The 21,019-nt window shown below is 45.6% G+C and overlaps 2 protein-coding genes across 3 annotated transcripts; one reads left to right on the top strand and one right to left on the bottom strand.

The window, feature by feature from the left end:
• Positions 1-224: 224 nt before the first annotated feature.
• On the bottom strand, positions 225-11,428 carry pigs (phosphatidylinositol glycan anchor biosynthesis, class S; the record flags this gene model as incomplete). Its single annotated transcript, XM_083636426.1, has 12 exons — positions 225-1,919; positions 2,377-2,587; positions 2,697-2,797; positions 3,174-3,319; positions 3,411-3,525; positions 6,428-6,570; positions 6,676-6,916; positions 7,089-7,180; positions 7,893-7,982; positions 8,078-8,189; positions 8,297-8,436; positions 11,410-11,428. 12 exons carry the CDS (start codon positions 11,426-11,428, stop codon positions 1,641-1,643), a joined length of 1,689 nt encoding a protein of 562 aa, XP_083492552.1. The 3' UTR covers positions 225-1,640.
• Positions 11,429-12,229: 801 nt separating this feature from the next.
• On the top strand, positions 12,230-20,578 carry srsf1b (serine and arginine rich splicing factor 1b). 2 transcript variants are annotated; one of them, XR_014552507.1, is made up of 5 exons: positions 12,230-12,634; positions 13,293-13,489; positions 13,599-13,771; positions 18,159-19,528; positions 20,062-20,578. XR_014552507.1 is itself a non-coding variant. In XM_083632433.1 (4 exons), exons 1-4 carry the CDS (start codon positions 12,438-12,440, stop codon positions 18,336-18,338), a joined length of 747 nt encoding a protein of 248 aa, XP_083488559.1. In that variant the 5' UTR covers positions 12,230-12,437; the 3' UTR covers positions 18,339-20,578. The 2 variants fall into 2 exon arrangements, 1 of the variants encoding a protein (XP_083488559.1); XM_083632433.1 differs by having other exon boundaries at positions 18,159-20,578.
• The last annotated feature ends 441 nt before the right edge of the window (positions 20,579-21,019 follow it).

The raw sequence follows: 21,019 nt of genomic DNA on the forward strand, positions 1-21,019 counted from the left end.
AAATCCCTTGTTCAGTGTGAGGAGTCAGCAGCAGGTTTAAGTGGTATCCCCACTTTTCCCTCCTGTAGCTGTCCTCCCTCAGTGGAAGTCATGGGTTTGGTGGTCTGAAGCTGAATCTTATGGTCTCTCTCGTCCATGGATGTATTGGTCTTCAGTTTTTTTTCTTCAATATTTTGTTTTTATTTTTCAATTTTTAGAACAGAAAAAAGCAAAACAAACTCAGACACACATATACACAAAAACAAAAACAACATACCAACATTACATCACTATATCATGCTACCAGCCACATAAGATGCATACATGCTGTACATGAAATCCTATGCAGGGAGTCCCTGAGAAGTCAGCTGGGCGAGTTACTCGTTGTTTCTGACCTCATCAAAGTAGGCCAGGAACGGTTCCCAAACAGTTGAGAACTTTGTAAGTGAGTTAGTCCTCAGAAACCGGAGCCTCTCCATACGCACAACCGAAACCATGTCCGCCAACCACAACCGAAAAGAAGGTGGAGAGTGGGGTTTCGGTCTTCATACTTATTGAGTGATGCATTTTGAGTTGTTTCAGAGCAAACCAATCAGGCTACATTGTCCACCACAAACAGTCCAGCAAGTATTTGTGTCCTGCCATGGTAATCGAAGATGTGATCACTAAAAGGATCATGTAAATATAATTTATAATTTTTGTTTTATTTTATATTAATGTATCTCCCCTATACATATTAAAAAAATACTTTTTCTTTTTCCAACAGACTTTGATTTTTATCAATACTCCATATAGGCCATGGGGCAACACCTGATAAAAACAATTATTTTAGAATTATGGTATATAAGGCCCCCCCCCCCACCTGTTCAAAGCTGAATTACATAAGAAAATAAATGCAATGGAGTCTTTAATTGTTAATAACTTAAAATAGAAATTATGATTAAAATATAAAACTTCACATTTTCAACAATTCAAGCTTTCAACTATTCAGTGCAACATTCACTCATTCAGTACAATACAAATACTAACCTTGCAAGCCGGCTGGATTCTTTCGCGAGATCTTGATGAGATCATGCGACTGCCCCTATTTGGCAGCGTCAGGTTATACAAATACAACAATAGAGACAGTCCGCATGTCTGGGAACGCCCATACAGGCTCTAAGAACGCCCACAATAGACGCTGGGTTAGCCTGGGGGCGGGGTCAGGGTGGGGTCAATTCCCCCGTTCTATCCATTCAGCAAAGTTAGAATTTAGCTGATAGCCCAGGCAGACACGATCGGGGATTTAACCACCGCAGTAAACGCACATCTGAGCAGACGTCTTGTGTTCTGCTCTAGAACGCCCAAACATGTAGTTTAGAGCCGCAGCACCGTCTTTTGGTGAGTCAGCCCATGAGATATATCGGCGGTTTTACCCCACTCGCGCGCCAGCCGTTTAACATTTTGTGGGCGTTCCCAGACATGCGGACTGTCTCTATTCCCTTAAAACGAGAAAAAATAACAAATGAACCATTACCAAGCACCCGCACCCCAAGTGAGATTTTCATCATGCCCTTGTGGTCTCGCAGAACCTGGCACTCAATATCAAGGCTACAGACAAAATAATTAGTTTGTCCCATCATGTTTTCCTCACATCATCAAGTCTGTCCTTAGAATCCTTCTCAGTCCTTTTTGGCTTGTTTCTCCTTGCGTCTCTGTCTGGCCTCAGACGCCATTTTGAGCAGTGACAGCAGAATAGGCACACACATGGGCAGGAAGAGAGGTATGTAGATGGCAAACTTCTGGTCATCGGGAAAGTAGAGGAGATGGAGGAGCGAGGGGTCGAAGAAAGCTCTCTCCGAGGCCAAAATGGCCTCTTTACTGTACTGCAGAGCAAAGCCGAGGTTCCCTGCTTCCAGTTCAGCCACAGCCGACTGCAGAGATGTGACGGTACTGGACACCTGAGTGACAGGAAGCAATCAACAAGTTAGATGTCATTTGGAAAAAGAAGGTTGCACTTCAACCATGGGCTTCTCAGTGGAGTGCTACAACCCAAATATGTTCCAAAAGAAGATGGAACGTGTAGCACAACTCAAATGTATAAGTCAAGGAGGACAAAACACTCACACAGAACAACACTTGGGTGTTTTGTCACAGAGCCTTCTTCAGAGCGCTGAAGAAGCCTAGGCTCTGTGCTGAACTGTAACTTACATTAACAGCTGTTACAAAATAATTATTGTGAATGATTGTGTGCAGCGTGTGACTTGAATTTTGTTCATGAGTGTTCAACTAACATTTGGGATGTATCAAGTCAAGGGCACACATATGAATGCTACAAGAACGGGAAATGCAAAATAACATTTTGTTACGGTTGCATTTCACACACGCACGCACGCAGGTGTGTGGGGTGCAACTTACCTGCTGGGCAATGTTGTCATTGATAACGATGTTGCCTATCTGGTCAAGCAGCTGTGCCAGGGAGGTGATGGTGGTAGTTGCTGTGGCAACGTTCTCCACACTCCGGCTCCACATGAGCCGGTCCAACTCCCAGTCAGCCAATCCTGTGTCGCCACATGGTGCCACCAGGAAGCCAGGGGGAGGGGCAGACGACTGCACGCCCAGCAACAGCCTGACAGAACATGGCAGAAAAAAAGGTTATATTGGGCCTAGAATAGGAAGAGAAATAGATATTATTATAGGTATCGACTGTATACTCAACAATATAGGTATCAACTTACCGAAGCTGTGCAAGGAAGACTCCCATCACTTTCGCCATGTCAATGTTGATGTTGACAGGGAATGCAGCCTCTGGTCCGTAGAAATCATTAACATTATAGACCTATAAAAACAAGGTAAAAAAGATATATGATATATATATATACTGTAACTATAACTATGTCATCCTGTAATGTCCTTGGAGCACTGGCGCCGGAAGCAGGGGGACATAGCGACATTTCGTCCCCGTAAAAATGTGGTCTGTTGTAGCGCAATTGTAAAACGACCTAAAGGGAGAGCAGGTCAGCGAGTGAGAAAAGGAGAAAATACTGAATAATGACATCACTGCAGTATAATCCTAATGTTAATTTAAAATTAGATATTCCTCTAAATATGGCTAAAAATCATCCAAACATCCAAAAAAACATAAATAAAAAAAAAAAAAATCCCCCTAATTGCAAACTCGTTCCGGCGCCACTGCCTTGGAGTGTTAATCTTACCATGATGCCACCCCAGCGTGGAGAGTGAAAGGCATTGGAAGGTGCCGCTTGTTTTTTGCGGCTGTGTATGTAAAGGGGCGAATGGTGGGCATCCGGGACATACAGCAGAAAGTTCAACACCGGGTTGGAAGAAGCAGCATTAGAGCCTGGAAACAAAACACCTATATATAAATACACTACAACCATTACCCCATTTCTGCTGCTAGAAAACATTTCAAAACACGCTGTTTCTATTACCCAGGCGAGCTTCCACAGGGTTGATGACGTGTGCGAGGCTGTCAGCGTTGAGTGTGTAGGCGCTGAGGCTGCTGTCAAAGCGAGGGTTGACACCCAGCATGGCATAGTACAAGATCTATAAAGAGAATACATACACAGACATAGCGGAGTATCTTTTCGTTGTGATGTGGGTGCTTCTCTCTCATACACTACAGACACAGGGTTCATACAGACATTATAAGATGCAATTCAAGGACTTAAGTACTTTTTCCAAGCACAATTTTTTCATTTTCAAAGACTTCACGGAAAGCAAATAATTAATTTTCAAATGTAAATTTGAATTCTGGAGTGTGGCTTTACCAAGTCAATTCTACGATCAATCCGGTGAGCTGGACGGGAAAAGTATTTGTCAGATGTCAATTTAAATATTGAGTTTGAATGGTGGTTAATGTTAGCCTGGTCAGCCCCAATGAATCCTTCATTAGGGTCTGGACGAATGGTCTGGATGCAAGCCTATCCACCACTGATTCTGTGATTTATTTTTCAGCCCAACTGATTGGTTGCTGTCTGCGTCAATCATCAAACTCTTTGACCAATCGCAGTAGCAAAGCAGGACAACTTTGATGTTTCTGCGACAAAGAACTTAACCTAAAGACGATGATGCAGGTTAGACACCACTTTGCATTAATATGTGGGACTTTCATGTAGTGATTAGGATTCTCTTTTGTTTTTTGTTTTCTCCCCACACATAGCTGCATCTAGACTGGTTTTTGTGAAGCATCTGGCACGCGCACATAAAAATCTGCAAATCTAGCAGTAACACCTGTGACGATTTTAATAGACAATAATCAATAAATGTTCCCTCTGAATATTACCTCCATACGCCGACCGTCTGTCCGCCCGCTCAATGCAGTACATCACCTCCACCCTGCAGCTAGAATTCCTCCTCTCTGGAGCTGAAACTGTCTCCTTTTGAGCTCCAGCGAGTGCCACTTGCGTCCGTCTCCGACGATAAAGTTATCCACCTGACATCATTCTGCAGCCAGGTTACACGAGCTGAGATGGTCGGTCCAAAATTATATCCAAATGGCGTTATTTTGAAAAACTGATTGCATATTGGGGGTCAACTATTTGTACTACTAGTTACGTTTGACTACTGAAACTATTAAAACTTCATAAAGTGCCATAGATAGAGCCCAAACAAACAGAAACTAAAGTTTTCTCTGCTCATTCAGTGCCGAAATACATTCTGGGCAGTGTTGAATTATCGTACCAGAGGGTCAAAATGATCATTGCTGGAGGTAAATTATCGTACAAATAAGATAATTATCATACGTCTGGTGTTTTGGAACGTTTTCTGCTGTACACATTGACTGTATATTATTATTATTACAGTAAGTACAGTAGCCCAAGTATCGTCACAGGTGTTATCTGCACAGATGGCTTTTTACATGTGCATTATAATGCCACCTTTTTCTCCATATTTCTGCCCTGGGGCATGTTTTTTTTTTTTTTTACTGTAAATAAAATAAAATAAATACCTGCACCATGCTCTTTAAGCTGCAAGCAGCTCAATGGATTTCAAAGCTGATGGGTTACTGGAAAGAGCATGACTCTGACTGGTTAACAAGTGAAACGTTTGGTCACTCACACTGGTATTTTTGAGTTTTTGAAGTGGTTACGGCAGCAGTAGTGGCCGTGGGCTTAGCTAATTTAGCTAACAGCTAGCTAGCTACTTAATTAACATACATGTGTGTTGTTGCAACACTCTGTAATGCATCATTGGTAACGTTAGATAGGTCCCGCCGCTTACATTGACCAGCCAATTGGGTGTCCCTGACAGTAGGCTACAGTATCTGTCCTGAATAAACGCCAGTGATGGGCTTGGGTGTAGAGACCCATATGAAGAGTGATGACAACTGCGATTCATATGGGGCTGGATACCAGGGCTAGGTAAATGTACTGGGAGGTCTGTTTCCACATCCAGGTCAAAACTATGCCCAATAAATATGGCTAATATCAATACAATTAAAATACAGTGATTATCAGAGATGCACAAGTATTTTTTTTACAAGTCCACAAGTCAGGTCTCAAGTATTTTATGGTTGTAATGAGAGTTTTAACATCTGCTAACATGTTTGCTAAGTCCTAACCGTCTGTATGAGCTAATGTTAATTTTCACATTACCATGAATGGCTGACCTTGTCAGGTGCCTGATAAAGTTTGATGCGGTCAATCCATCATCCTTTATTTTGACATTGCATTTAGCGATTGTTGTTGTTTGGGCCTTGTGTGAAGTTATTATAGCTTATAGGTTATGACAAATTCCACAGCAGCTGCAGGTGTGCTGCTCACCATAGTGTCACATCACAGCAGCTGCAGGTGTGCTGCTCACCATAGTGTAACATCACAGCAGCTGCAGGTGTGCTGCTCACCATAGTGTAACATCACAGCAGCTGCAGGTGTGCTGCTCACCATAGTGTCACATCACATCACTGCAGGTGTGCTGCTCACCATAGTGTAACATCACAGCAGCTGCAGGTGTGCTGCTCACCATAGTGTAACATCACAGCAGCTGCAGGTGTGCTGCTCACCATAGTGTCACATCACATCACTGCAGGTGTGCTGCTCACCATAGTGTCACATCACATCACTGCAGGTGTGCTGCTCACCATAGTGTAACATCACAGCAGCTGCAGGTGTGCTGCTCACCATAGTGTAACATCACAGCAGCTGCAGGTGTGCTGCTCACCATAGTGTAACATCACAGCAGCTGCAGGTGTGCTGCTCACCATAGTGTAACATCAGAGTTGCTGCACCATTACTGCATGCAACATGATTCTGAGCAATCACTTGATCAACAAAACTTTGGTCAAAATATAAGACAGTGTTATGTGGTTCATTTGAATTTCAAGGACTGTTCAAGCACCAGGTTAAAAAAATTGCTATTTTCAAGGTATTCCAAGACTTGCATTTTTTTTTCTCTCCAAATCCAAGCACTTCACGGACCTTGTATGAACCCTGCAAACAAACAGTACCTGAGAGTCGATGCTAAAGTTGCCCACGGGGGCCAGTTTTGTAAGCAAAGGCTGGATGTAGCTCTGCACAGCACCCTCTATGTCCCAGTGCAGCCGGTGTGACTTTGGGTCCGGGTTCAACAGACTGAATGTTATCTCATACCCTAGAAAGAGGAGATTGTGTGGAGAAAAGAGGAAACCGGTCAAAGAGGTAAGGTAGGTAGATCAACTGGATCAGAAATTAAACTGTGCCGAAACTAAAGACTGACCAGGGCTGGATTTGAAGGCTCTCATGCTGTCAGCGATGCTCTCCTTGCTGCCGGGGCTGAGACGCACTCTGTCGCTAAGGGCGGCGGTGACATCGCTGTGACTGAAGGACATCACCTGCAGCACCTGCTTGATGCGAGGTTCCAGGTGAGCCAGCAGTTGCTTCAGCGTTTTGCCCACTCTCATCTGGGCACTGATACGCAGCATGGCTGTCCGCCGCTGACCAATATACACTTCCATTTCCTGAGAGACACGGACACACGTTAACATATAAAAAAAATACATACACACCAATGTACAGTAATGCTACAGAAAGAAGGGGCAGAAAAGGGTTAGCAAGGGCCTCTAAAATATTAAAGCTAAATCTATAAAAAAAAAAAAAAAAGACTACAGAAAAGAAATGTAAAGTTTTAACCTCGGGCAGCAGTGAAGATGACTCTGGAATCACATACAGAACCACAGAGCCACATGGACTCTCACTGAGTGTGTGCAGAGCAAGATCTGCATCTGGAGGGAGGGAGGGATAGAGAGAGAGCGAGAGAGAGCGAGAGAGAGAGCGAGAGTTACTTTGTAGTCTCAATAAGAAAAGCACATGATGGCTGGCACCATTTGTACCCCTATTCAGTAAGATACCCGTTGCAATCACTGTCTGTTTGTCTGTCTGTCTGTCTGTATGTATGTATGTATGCATGTGTCACCTGCTAGCAGGTGTGGGTAGTGCTTGTGGGAGCATGCATGTGTGTGTGTGTGTGTGTGTGTGTGTGACCTACTGGCTGCTGTGGGTAGTGCTATGACTAATTGGCCTGTCTGTCTGTATGTGTGTCTACTGCTGGCAGGTGTGGGTAGTGCTCGTTGGAGCATATGTGTGTGTGTGTGTGTGTGTGTGTGTGTGTGTGTGTGAGAGAGAGAGACCTGCTGGCTGGTGTGGGTAGTGCTATCAGTAACTGGTGTCTGTGTGTGTGTTTGTGTGTGCGTCGCCTGCTGGCTGCTGTGGGTAGTGCGGCGACTACTTGGCCTTCTTGGCCATTTAATCAGCCATAATGGCCTAATTAAAAAATCTGGCCCTGTCACCGTCTGCTCGGGACTTCTGCCGGTACCCGTTCCTGGTGTCCGAGGAAAATGCAACAGAGAGAAATACATACGAATACATATATACTTAGGTTTGCCCTTTATGTGTGAGATGTAAGGGAGATGAAAGCTGAATTGAACAACATCTCACCTGCAGCAGTAGGCTGGTTCAGTGCATCCTCTTCCATGATTGTCGCTGTGCGGTACTTGGTCTCATACCTGTACCTCAAAGCTGTGTCCTCTGGAAACAAACAGAAACAGAATTTTGAAGGGAAGAATTCCTTTGTTTTTCTTCAATCATAAGGGCTCATACAGCATTTAATAAATCATAATCACCATCTACTGTGCGGTCCTCATCCTGTGTCTGTGTGAGCGGGACCTTCTTCTGCTGCTCCGGGGTCAGTGTTCCACGAGCCAACACTACCTCCACATCAACACTCAGCTGCAGCTGCAAAACAAAAAGGAGATGGGACAAGAGCCAAGATAATTAATTACACAGGGAGAATGACGTGAATCGCAAGATCGGGATACACAATCATTGGAATGCACAAAGACCTGTAGCTTTGCCAATTCCTTGATCTGATTGACAGGCAACCAGGCGCGGTAGGTTTCAGTTGTCCGCCACCACAGAGGGACTCCCACAATGATCACCACTGCTGCTATGGACAGAGCAGCCAGCTGGCCTCGCTTACGCTCTGAGAGACACAGACACACAGAGAGAGCAAGTGAGAGAGATGAGCATCATGACATCGATGTCACTTTCAAAGATCTACAATAGGGTAGACTCTCAAGTCTCAAAACATTTAAGCCAGTGGTGTGTCCAATCATGTGCCATGGAGGGCCAAGAGTCTGCAGGTTTTTCTTCCAACCAAACAGCAGCTAATTTCACAAGCCCACCTTCAATCAGAGATGAGGAATTAGTGAGCACTGGGCAGTGATGGCCTAAAAGGTTATAAAAGTGAGCTTGTGACTGGAAGGTCGTTGGTTCAATCCCCAGATGTGGCAGGGTAAATCTGGGTGGGGTTACGTGAAAAGGCAGCCTCCCTCATTACCACCACCACTGAGGTGCCCTTGAGCAAGGCCCTTAAAGGGATAGTTCGGTTTGTTTGAAGTGGGGTCCTATCAGCTAGTCAGATACACTAACTTAATTAGGTACAGTGTTCTTGAAGCGGGGCGCAGCGTCGAACGAGATCCGGCACCCAGAGCAGCAGCATCACCAGCTTTTTCTCTGTAAATCCTGGGGGTCAACAACTAAACAAAAAAACGTAATTTAGCCACCTAAAACAACGCCCACCTAAACAAATCGATATCCGTGTACATGCACGCTCTATTTTGACAATTTTCAGCGCTTTACTTTTCCGCAAAACAGCAGTTTCATTCGGCACTGCTTTTTCTCCCAACCGTACAACTACCGTATTCCTCCGCTCAAAGCCTGCACACAGCCGCAGCACTGGATTACTCCGCAGTTATTTGGGGGTAGGCTATTTTATTTCTCCCGGTTTGAAGACACAACAAATAGAATACACCGACGAAAATATGAGTGATTTTGATAGCGAGGATGATATGCCATTCACCTTGGTGACAAGAGGATACAATTATGAACCAGAGAGAATACAGAAGAGGAACTTTTGCAGAGAGTGAAGTGAACAGGCAGAGAGATGCGCCTCCTGTCTAAATGCCTGGGTGCCCTGGCTGCAGACCTTATTCACCATTCCCAGGATAAATTGTGGAAAACGACCCAGACCAGAGAGGCCAGGTGACTTGTTGTCTCTAAAGTAAGTCAGTGTTTTATCTCTCTTCTAAGCCTTCCTGTTTTGTAAACCGCGGCTCTGTGCTCTGTGCTGGCTTTTAGCGGAGGAATACGGCAGACAATTGGACTCGAGTCATAGGGACTCGGACTCGAGTCGACTCGAGTCGCAAATTTGACGACTTCCGACTCGACTCAGACTTGGAAGGTAAATACTTGAAACTCGACTCGGACTTGGAAGAAAATGACTCGAAACTCGACTCGGACTTGTGACAAGATCAGCCGAGTGCACCAGCTGGGCGTACGCCTAGGTTTACACGCTACGTCCGATGTAGAACTCAAAGTTACGACTAACTTAATTTTATGACTAGTGCACCCTGTATGCGCTGCGTCTGTGTATGGAGCAGGCGTAAAAGTTACACCCAAATGCGTAGCTACTCACTGACAGCTGTCTCATCTTGATCTGCGCGTGATGCGGCCGGAATCTTCTCCAAAAATATCGATCGATATGTGCTGTAAATAAGCTGATGCGTCGGAAGATCTTTCAATTTCTTCCTGACTTCGTCAACTGCCCGCAGTGCGCAGTCTGCCATCGCATTCAGTACTGATTGCACTTGTGATCAAACTGCTTGTGTTGGCGCTGTTAAATTGAGCTGTGAGAACGTTTCTATGCTTTGAATACAACTCTATAAGTTTGAGCTGAGTTGGAGCTGTCTGTCAGCTGTCTCGAGCTCGTCTGAGAGAAGTGTGTTGCTTGGCAACAAGCACGTATTAACGTGAATGCGCACGTCTGCAGCCTAAATAATCTCTGCCTTGTCATTTTTTCTAACCTGTGACTCGACTTGACATAACCTGTGACTCGACTCGAGACTTGACTTGAAATAACATTGTGACTTGACTTGACTTGACTTGCCGACAAAAGGAAAGACTTGGGACTTGCTTGAGACTCGGGACCAATTGACTTGAGACTCGCTTGGGACTCGGATCAGAGGGACTTGGACAATTGTCTGGAATACGGTAGTTGTACGGTTGGGAGAAAAAGCAGTGGCGAATGAAACTGCTGTTTTGCGGAAAAGTAAAGCGCTGAAAATTGTCAAAATAGAGCGTGCATGTACACGGATGTCGATTTGTTTAGGTGGGCGTTGTTTTAGGTGTTTTAGGTGGCTAAATTACGTTTTAGTTGTTGATCCCCCGTACTTACAGAGAAAAGGCTGGTTTGGCTGCTGCGCTGAGTGCGCGGTCTCGTTCCACAATGCGCACTCAATCCTGAACACTGTACCTAATTAAGTTAGTGTATCTCACTAGCTGATAGGACCCCACTTCAAACAAACCGAACTATCCCTTTAACCACAACTGCTCCAGTGGAGTTGGTCAGTGAGTGGCCAGCAGATCAGACTCTGACTGTGGTTGTACTGGTCAGCTTCAGGTGTGAATTTGAATTGTGTGTGAATGTGAGAAGGGGACTCCTGAAAAAGAGAGCACTGCTCTCAGTGAGCCACCCCCTGTATAAACAACAACAACAATAATAATAATAATCAGCTAAAGTGACCTACTGATTGGACAACGCTGATTTAAGTCAATTAGTTCACATGAATCCGCTGATTACGCAGAGGACTGAGCTAGATGCTGCAAACATCTGCGATGTGTAAAAAGCGTATTTAGAAGGTGGCAAAACAGTAACGTTGTTCAGAAATAGCCGCTGCTAGCAGGGAGCTGTACAAAACTGTGGCTAGCTAACAGTTAGCATGCGAGTATCATATAGCCTAAGCGTTATTGCCAAGCAACAGCCTATAATGTTACAGGTGAAATATCCTCTTCTATAAATTACAGTCCACCGGTGTAAATGTTGCCTTCTGCCCAATACCATTTGCATTAATATGCGAAGACAAACATTTCTACAGAAAACATTGTGTCTGCTCACCCACTTCCGCGGTAGCCATTTGTCAATGAATGAACTCAACTGATTGGGTATCTACACGGCTCTGGGTGGGTGGTGTCGTCCAATCCCGTCCAATGATATATCACGTGACCTACATGGGCCAGGAAAAAAGACAAGGGGGTCCATTACAAGGGGTGGGACTTTAACAATAATAACCATCACAATTCAAATGTCTACCGTCTACCCTATCTGCAATTTAATTTGCAACATGACTTGCATTCAGCTGATCAGTGGTGGTGGCCGGTGTCATGCCGAGTTTTGCACCCCTGCCGAGAATTGCACCCCCACCATATTTTGGGGCTGTTTTAACTTAAAACAGGGATGCAAATCTCGGCAGGTACAACCTGAGATGTGCACCCCCCTCCATAAAGCCAGGAGAGATCCCCAGGTCTCGAGGTCATCTGTACCCGGATTTTAAGCACCAAAGTCGGCTTCCATGAGCCATAAGAGAGCCCCAAGCATGGAAGTCACCTCCACACGCGGATCTAATGCATCAAAGTCGGTCTCCGTGAGCCAGGACAGACCACCTGGCTTGGAGATCACGTCTACCGACAATTATATCATTTTTAAACAGTTAAGTTTCCGTATAAATCATTACAATATGCTCCCGGAAGGTGGGGATGCAATTCTCGGCGGGGGTGCAAAACTCGGCATGACACCGGAAACACTCTTCAGCATTTCTTTCTGTCAAAAAGGAAGCGATCGTGTATACTCCGGCACAGTAGGTGGCGGTATGCACCTAAAAGTTGGTATTGCAACCCGGAAAAAACGCAAAGAAGATCAGCTAGTAGCGATAGCGAAAACACATTATAGCTAACGTTAGCTGTTGTGGTTGTGTTTTTGACTAACACGTTTGAAGGATTCACCCCTTCCAATGCACTTTTCAAGACAACTTGACACACGTTAACGTTAGACAAGCAAGTACAAAGTGAGATTTATATTTTCTGTTGCGTTGATTAGTAGATCCGTTAGCCAACCACCTAGCTGTGTTTTTGTACTAGCGTAGCGTTATGTCTGGCGGCGAAAGTGTCGTTCGAGGACCAGCAGGGAATAACGACTGTCGAATATACGTGGGGAATCTCCCTCCGGATATACGCACCAAAGATGTTGAAGACGTGTTTTATAAATATGGAGCAATTCGAGATATTGATCTGAAAACACGAAGAGGAGGACCACCGTTTGCCTTTGTGGAATTCGAGGACACGAGGTGACCTGCAATGCTCAGCCGTGTCTTTCCCTTTCAGAGCTGCACTCAATGTCCATCACCTGCAAGGCATCAAACCTGAATGTGTTACATGTAAACAGGCACATACGTTGGGAACGTTTGACTGGAAAAGGTCATATGACCTATAACGTAAACATGCCAACCATGAAAAGCCATTTGAGACTGTCAAATGCGATGTTGAGCCAGTCACTTGGCGGCAACAAACCCGACTTCCGGGGTACTCTGTGGCGTGTGAACGCGCAAAGTTTGATGTATAATGTAATGTATGTTGTGTTAAGGGCTCATTATGCTTTCCGCATCAGCAAGGAACGTCAAAGCGTAAAGCATAATCCAGGCTTTAAAGTTGTGTGAACTATCGCAGTTTTTAAAATGTACACTGCACAGCTGGGGCTAGAGTGAGCACTCAAAGCTGGCTCCATAGGGTCCCATTGCCGTTTCCCCGCGGAAACGCGGGTTGTTTACCAAAATGCTGCTCGGCTGATCCCTATAATATGTAGAAAATGGAAAATCGGATGGGCAGTGCATATTGATGGAAATAGAAATGTCTTTCTTCAGTTTCATGACAATCCATCAAACAATGTTTAAAAGGTATTTTTGTTTTGTTTTTGTTTGATGAGTGGCAACTGTTTGATTTCCCCAGAGATGCTGAAGATGCTGTTTACGGACGCGATGGTTATGACTACGATGGCTATCGCCTGCGGGTTGAGTTTCCTCGAAATGGACGCGGCGGCGGTAGAGGTGGTGGTGGGGGTGGGGGTGGGGGTGAAGCAATGGGAACCCCGAGGGGAAGGTACGGTCCCCCTTCAAGACGCTCCGAGTACAGGGTTACCGTCTCAGGTGGGTGACATGTCCCTCTGACTGCACTTTCTGTTTATCTTGTTGTGTATTGTAAGGTCCCAAGTTTCAGAAGCATGTCTCAGTTCTCTTACCACCTTTCTCCTTCCAGGTCTTCCCGCCAGTGGAAGCTGGCAGGACCTGAAGGACCATATGCGAGAGGCAGGTGATGTATGTTATGCTGATGCGTTCCGTGATGGCACTGGGGTGGTGGAGTTTGTACGCAAAGAAGACATGACCTACGCTGTCCGCAAGCTGGATAACACAAAGTTTCGCTCTCACGAGGTAGGTTGGGGTTCCAGCCTCAGGCTAACTCAACAAGGAATAGCTCTGGGACTAGATTTTGGAATTGAAAGGGTCTCTCAAGGTAAGCCCCGAAATGGAACATGGAACAAGTCAGATAAAGACAGCAGGAATGAGGACAAAAAACAATCGGAACGTAAGTAAAGAATAGAATACTGTAGTAGATTATTCCTTTGCTTCATTATTCTGTCTAAATTTGCCACTTATGCGGCTGCAAGATTAAGGCATGTTATGGGGGGGGGGGTCATCAGTGATTGGCCGATGATATGCCAATCCTCAGCATAGATCATTCATCACTAATTGTAGTAGCATTGGTATTTATGTAATCCATGAGTTTCATGCACCTGAGTGCATGAAACAAGTGCATTGTTTATTAAATAACGCAAACAAAAACAAACAAAAAATCCAAATGGCATTTCTCTGGTCTCTTATCTCAAAACCTTATGAAGTGGCCACTTGGGGTAAATGTTTGGAAGTTCACACTAACTGACTGTTTTAATTAAGACAGACTTGAGACGAGGCACACTCAGATTTCCATTGCATTAGGCAGTATCGCATGCAGGTTTCAGTATACATGCTACAGCATGCGCTGGGATGTGTCATCAGTGATGTTAACTGGGATCGTGGGGTGTTTCGGGTCTGACAACATCATACACCCTCGCCCAGTTGACCCAGCCGAGGCCGATTACGACCCCGACCCGCGTCCCAGAAGCAGCCGCTCACGGATCAGCCTTCCTACTCTGTCTGCAACGTTGCCCGCGGAAGGGTTGATCACGCCCAATCCGCTGCAATAGAGCTTAGTGCTACACCGCAGTATTGTAAGACCTTCGGTGCATGGAGGTCTAAGGCCCTGTGGGGTGATTCCAGGCCGGGCACCTCCTTCGTCTCACCAGAACCTCCTGTGGCAAAAGGCAATCCTACCATGCCGTACCATGGGCAGGGAGGATGCCTCAAGGAGGCCTGTGCGCTGCACGTCATGCACCTGCGGCGAGCACCTCGCTCTAGCCTGAAGGACCCCAGGCCGCGCCGATGTTTACGCAGATTTTCAGGAGGCTGATCCGTAGCGTTTGTGGATTTCTCCCTCACGAGAGAGCCAGGCTGGGGTGCTAAAACCCATCGCGTACCGGATGCCGTCTCTCCGACCGTCAACTGTCTCTCCAGCTTGTCACCAAACTATACTTGGTTGTCACCTAGTCTATTCCTAAAGGCGCTCTTATACTCGAGCAAAGCTCCGTGGGGGTGGGGCCCCGCGAGTCTCCGCGAGTCACCGTGCAGACCTCGCGCTGGGGGTGATGCCATTATACTCAGAAAGTGATCAGCATGTATTGTACAATGGTGAGAACAGCCCGTGAAAAGTCGCAATGAAACGCTGTGCAGTACTGAGTGCGCTTTCACTCTCAAACGACCGCACATCAGCACATGAAGGACTCACCAAACTTGTTTTTACTGAAAGCCGTTTTTACTTCTCAGCCCTGATAGCCTACTACTCTGTGCTGCTTTTAATCTCTCTCAATAATGCTCTCAACACAACACATTTACTTGGTGAAATGACTAAAAACGAACAGTTGCAAATCTAAGTTTATAGCCTACCACATGGGTCAAGAAATGTGGCGAAAACACAGCTCAGTGTTCAGGGTTCAGTGGCGTGAAAGCGGCCATGTTTGGAGAGAAGCTCGCGCTGTTAGAAAAAAAATCTGGCACAATGCGAGCGCCCGACGGAGCTAGCGAATAACCACGGCCAACAAATTTACGTAATTTGATGCGCCCGCCCCTCGCTCCACCCCCGCGCCCTTCACGGCAGGGTGAGCATAATTCAGCCTTAAGTGTCACTGGCCAGGGGGAGCCAGGATTGTAGGTTTCAGTATACATGCTACAGCATGCGCTGGGATGCGTCATCAGTGATGTTAACTGGGGTCGTGGGGTGTTTCGGGTCTGACAACATCATACACCCTCGCCCAGTAGACCCAGCCGAGGCCGATTACGACCCCGACCCGCGTCCCAGAAGCAGCCGCTCACGGATCAGCCTTCCTACTCTGTCTGCAACGTTGCCCGCGGAAGGGTTGATCATGCCCAATCCGCTGCAATAGAGTTAGTGCTACACCGCAGTATTGTAAGACCTTCGGTGCATGGAGGTCTAAGGCCCTGTGGGGTGATTCCAGGCCGGGCACCTCCTTCGTCTCACCAGAACCTCCTGTGGCAAAAGGCAATCCTACCATGCCGTACCATGGGCAGGGAGGAGGCCTGTGCGCTGCACATCATGCACCTGCGGCGAGCACCTCGCTCTAGCCTGAAGGACCCCAGGCCGCGCCGATGTTTACGCAGATTTTCAGGAGGCTGATCCGTAGCGTTTGTGGATTTCTCCCTCACGAGAGAGCCAGGCTGGGGTGCTAAAACCCATCCCGTACCGGATGCCGTCTCTCCGACCGTCAACTGTCTCTCCAGCTTGTCACCAAACTATACTTGGTTGTCACCTAGTCTATTCCTAAGTGTCACTGGCCAGGGGGAGCCAGGATTGTAGGTTTCAGTATACATGCTACATACAGCATGCGCTGGGATGCGTCATCAGTGATGTTAACTGGGGTCGTGGGGTGTTTCGGGTCTGACAACATCATACACCCTCGCCCAGTAGACCCAGCCGAGGCCGATTACGACCCCGACCCGCGTCCCAGAAGCAGCCGCTCACGGATCAGCCTTCCTACTCTGTCTGCAACGTTGCCCGCGGAAGGGTTGATCACGCCCAATCCGCTGCAATAGAGCTTAGTGCTACACCGCAGTATTGTAAGACCTTCGGTGCATGGAGGTGCAACATTATGCGGAAAAAAAAATCTAGCCTGCACACCCTTTCCGGTAACGCTTTAGAATACAGCCCGCAAATAACCATGTAACTACAGGGTAACAATATCTGTACTTATAGGGTAATTACGGGGTACCACACCTGTACTTACAGGGTAACTTCGGGGTACCCTGGGTACCACTTTCCTTATGCCACCCTATTTTTAGAACTTCTACTGAGCTTGAATTGAATCATGAGGTTAATCGGAATACAAATCTTTGAATCATGTAGCCACCTCACAGGAAAGCATGAGATGCTGCAGTCATGTACAATTTGGAAATGCATTGGCCAATGATCATGTCTATAGCTAATTATCAATTCAAGCGGCTGGATCCAGGTTCTGACTTGTGTTTCTTCTTGAGTGTAACCGTATCTTAGCCCTCAGGCGCAATTCTCAGCTCGCCTGATGACGGGCTAGCTGGAAAAGCACCCTCTTACTTTACTCTATGATAACTTGTGGAATAATAACAATATAATAATACTGTAATAAGACATAGTGACCACCAGTGCACACATGCCTTGGGTGTCAGGTCCCAAACAACTAGCAGCTGCAGGTTTTTCGTGAAACTTTGTATTTTATTTATTTTCAAGCAACAAGGATTTCAATATGTTACGTTTGTTCCATCTGACCCTACCGAAAACCTCTAGAATGCAGAAATAATGTCAGTTTAATGCCCGACACGGGATTCCACAAGTTTTCATACAGTAAGGTAAGAGGTGCTCTTTTCCAGCAAGCCCATCAGGTGAGCTGAGAATTTAGTTTAGTTTAGTTTAGTTTATTAAAGGATCCCCATTAGAAGGACATGAATGCACCTCTAATCTTCCTGGGGTCCTGGACATAGAAAATACAAACATATAATAAAAAATTAAAAAATAGACTCAATAAAAAGACAATTAGACACACTGATTGTAAACAACACAAACTAATAAGGTCAACAGATATACAACTGAGTGAAAATATGAAATGACGTGTTAACAGATAACAGTACAATTAAACACACTAGACAGAGAAAAAACATGAAATAGATCACTGAACAGATTGACAAAAGCTATTTGGCAAGGTATTGCTTTGTTGGTTTTCTAAAAGTAGTTTTATTGTTAACAGTAGATATGATGTCCTTTGGCAGAGAGTTCCAGAGTGCTCTTGATCTATATATAATGGTAATTTTCAGAAAATTGGTTCTTGGAGCTGGGAGTGTTGCGCCTGAGAGCTAACCGTATCTGTGAGTGACCAGGCTAACAAAGATATGAGCGCAGCACTGATGAGGGGTTGTTTTGTCAGTCATGTATCATTGTGTGTGTGTGTGTGTGTGTGTGTGTGTGTGTGTGTGTGTGTGTGTGTGTGTGTGTGTGTGTGTGTGTGTGTGTGTGTGTGTGTGTGTGTGTGTGTGCGCGCCCAGGTGTGTGTGTGGTTGGTAGGTAGTTGTGGTTGTGTGTTTCCCTGTTTGCAACCATGTGACTGTGTGGGCATCTCTTCCTTCTGTGGACCCCAGTCATGAAGCAGCTCTTTCCCCACGTGTGCTTGTGTGTGCTTAGGGAGAGACAGCCTACATTCGTGTGAAGGTGGACGGTCCTCGCAGCCCCAGCTACGGTCGTTCTCGCTCCCGCAGTCGCAGTCGCAGCAGGAGCAACAGCGGCTCGCCACGCCGCAGCAGAGGCTCTCCACGTTACTCCCCCCCCCGACGTTCCCGCTCCCGCTCCCGCTCCCGCACCTAGATACCAGCTCAACCCAACGACGCACCTCAGACCCGGGAGAGAGAGGCTTCACAACACTGAATGGATCCTGTGTAGCTCCCATGATGGACCATCTGCTGTGTTAATCACTTTCCTGTTTCTCTTGTCGTCGTGTGTTCCTAGCCTGGTTAAAACCATCCTGAACTTAATCTCACATGCTGTTTCGCTCTACATACTGTTTCAGTCTGGACTCCAAGCCATCCACAGTCATTTCAGTGGGTGGGAGCACTTGCCTTGACAGACAAACTCCTTCAGCGTCGCCAAATCCAGTCCTTCAGCCAATCAGTGTCGGATCCAGTCAAATCCAAATTCGGAACTCGGAAGAACGGCGAAAACGTCTTTTCCACTGAGAAACTCCATTTGTACATACCTCTTGTTCTTGTTTAATTGTTATTGGGTCTATTTCTGCAATAACTGCATTTATGGCTGTGTAAACTCTACGAACATTAACGTTACTCCTCGTTGTCTCGGGAGCCGCCATTAGTGTTTTGCCAGCCGCGTCCCTGATTGCCCGGTTACGTTGTCAACTACGAGGCAGGTCCTTGATTGGCCCGTTACGTTGTCAACTACGAGGCAGGTCCCTGATTGGCCCGTGGACTTTGTAATTTGTGAAAAGGCCCACCCTGGGCTGGAGGCCAGGTGGATCCGTAGAACAAAACTGAATGTGAGTTCACATGATCTAGATGGTTTACCAGCCTAGTGTATTCCTGTTTCTCCACTTCTTTGTTGTGGTTTTCATTTTAGTTTCCATTTTGGCAAAGTAGATCAGATTTGGCTGAAACTCTGGTTCTGCGTATGTGGCCCTGTCTTACTCCTCATGCTTCTTTTCTCTTTTTCCTCTACCTCTCCCCTCACCCACACAATTTAATAGCATCTCTTTTCTTCTGATCTCCCCCTCTCTCTATGTACATTTCCTCCACCAATTCTAGGATGTGTGTGAAAAGGAATGGCACTTTTGCACGGTTGTCATCATTGAATGCTTTATGTTATAGTAGTGTTTGGGTCGGGAAGGTTTACTACTTCTTTTCTTGCCGTTGAATTTACTATTGTACTTTGACCTTCTCGTGTGTCTCTCTGTAGAGTTCAGAGGAGCAGGATAGGATGGGAACAGAGGAAAAGAAAACAATTCATATTAGGATAAGCAGGAGGAGGAGTCAAATATGGCGCCAATGGTATGACGGCTGTGGCCTCTTAACTCTGAAATCTACATTATAAGGCTGTAGTCACTTTTTTATTCTGAACATACGCTTGACAATGGCAGAGTACTGTTACTGAATGTTTTCAATAGTAACATACAAGTTTTGTTTTGCTACGCTTTAAATGTTGTAGTTACTTCTGCATGGCCCCTTGCCTTCTGTCAGTATCTGTTAGCGCCCAGTAGTTCTGCTGATTTTCTAAAAATAAAAAAAACAGTTTTGTTGTATCTTGACAGGATCATTTAAGTATATTCTATACTTTCCCGTTTGGAGACCCAATGGTCTGTTTTTGCTTTTGTTCATGTCTCAGTAAAATAATTGCTAGTTTTTCTTTGGAGCTGATTATAGATGGCCTTCATTGTTTTTCTTCAAGTAAACTCCCTCCTAGATGCCTTTAATGACAGATTTTTATTTGACAGTCTTTTATTATCATTATTATTATCATCATTATTTGCGAAGGTGTGATTCTAACTTGCCTCCTTCTCTTTGGTTCTGCTGGTATTCTGAAGGTATGGACTGGGCTCATTGTCTCCCCATTCCGGAGCCGGATCAGGATTCACGATCAGATCAGGATTTAGGATTAGGCTTCAGGATGGAGAAATGGAGCAGGAGCATGGGAGCATTTTACCGGGAGAGGATCCCGACCCCGGCCCAGCCCGCATAACCCCTTCAGACCGGAATCGTTGTAGTAAACCATTCAAACTCAATTGGCTTTCAAATAGTCCAAAGACAAATTTTCTTTTTTGTGTGGCGACCTCAGAGACGCAATTACTGTTGGCATCCTGATGAGCGTTTATTTTTGTCCGATTTTATACTTTTTTTCTTTGTATTTTTTAAGTGAGCAAAACTTGCATCAAAACCAGGAGGCGGGCTAGAAGGTGTAGAATGGATCCACGCACATAAAGAGAGTGGTAAATAGTGGGTAGTAATAATGTTGGAGGAGGGAGGGAAGAGGGAGGACCGGGAGGTAACGAGGGAATGCGTTCATGTGGTTTGCATCTTTTCCTAGGACATTCTCTTGCTGTGAAGAAGAGTTCTGATTTTGCTAAGTCTAATCTCCAGTATCTTGAAGTTTTGATTTGTGTCAATAAAACTTTTAATAATAGTTTTTGTGTGTGTTTTTCTTCGTATATCTACTGTAATTATGAGGTTCATAGATTATACTCTCCATCTCAAGGGGACAGCAAAACTCCCAACTGACAAGCGCAGACTGCTTTAGATGTACATGATAGATTGAAGGTTGTGGTCGAGTTGCAGGTGAGGTAACTGTAAAAGCCAACTTTGTGTGTTCTTTTTTCTCTCCACAAATTCTTGAAAGTTGGAAATGCAATATTCGGATCTCAGTACCCCAAAATAAGACCGTATGCAGTGGAAGTGGTCCCTGGGAAATTGGTTTGGTACATAGCCTACTGGTACTTGGTCGGAAAAGTTAAAGCATGGGACTGCAGTAGGCTATATCTGCAGCTG

This window comes from Poromitra crassiceps, assembly GCF_964638095.1.
Source record: "Poromitra crassiceps genome assembly, chromosome: 1".
Taxonomy (NCBI): domain Eukaryota; kingdom Metazoa; phylum Chordata; class Actinopteri; order Beryciformes; family Melamphaidae; genus Poromitra; species Poromitra crassiceps.

Bases quoted from the DNA above. Each gene is read 5' to 3' on its own strand.
- srsf1b (XM_083632433.1), top strand. From the start codon at position 12,438: ATGTCTGGCGGCGAAAGTGTCGTTCGAGGACCAGCAGGGAATAACGAC. The intron at 12,635-13,292 runs GTGACCTGCAAT...TGATTTCCCCAG, and splicing joins GTGGAATTCGAGGACACGAG to AGATGCTGAAGATGCTGTTT. The intron at 13,490-13,598 runs GTGGGTGACATG...TTCTCCTTCCAG, and splicing joins GTACAGGGTTACCGTCTCAG to GTCTTCCCGCCAGTGGAAGC.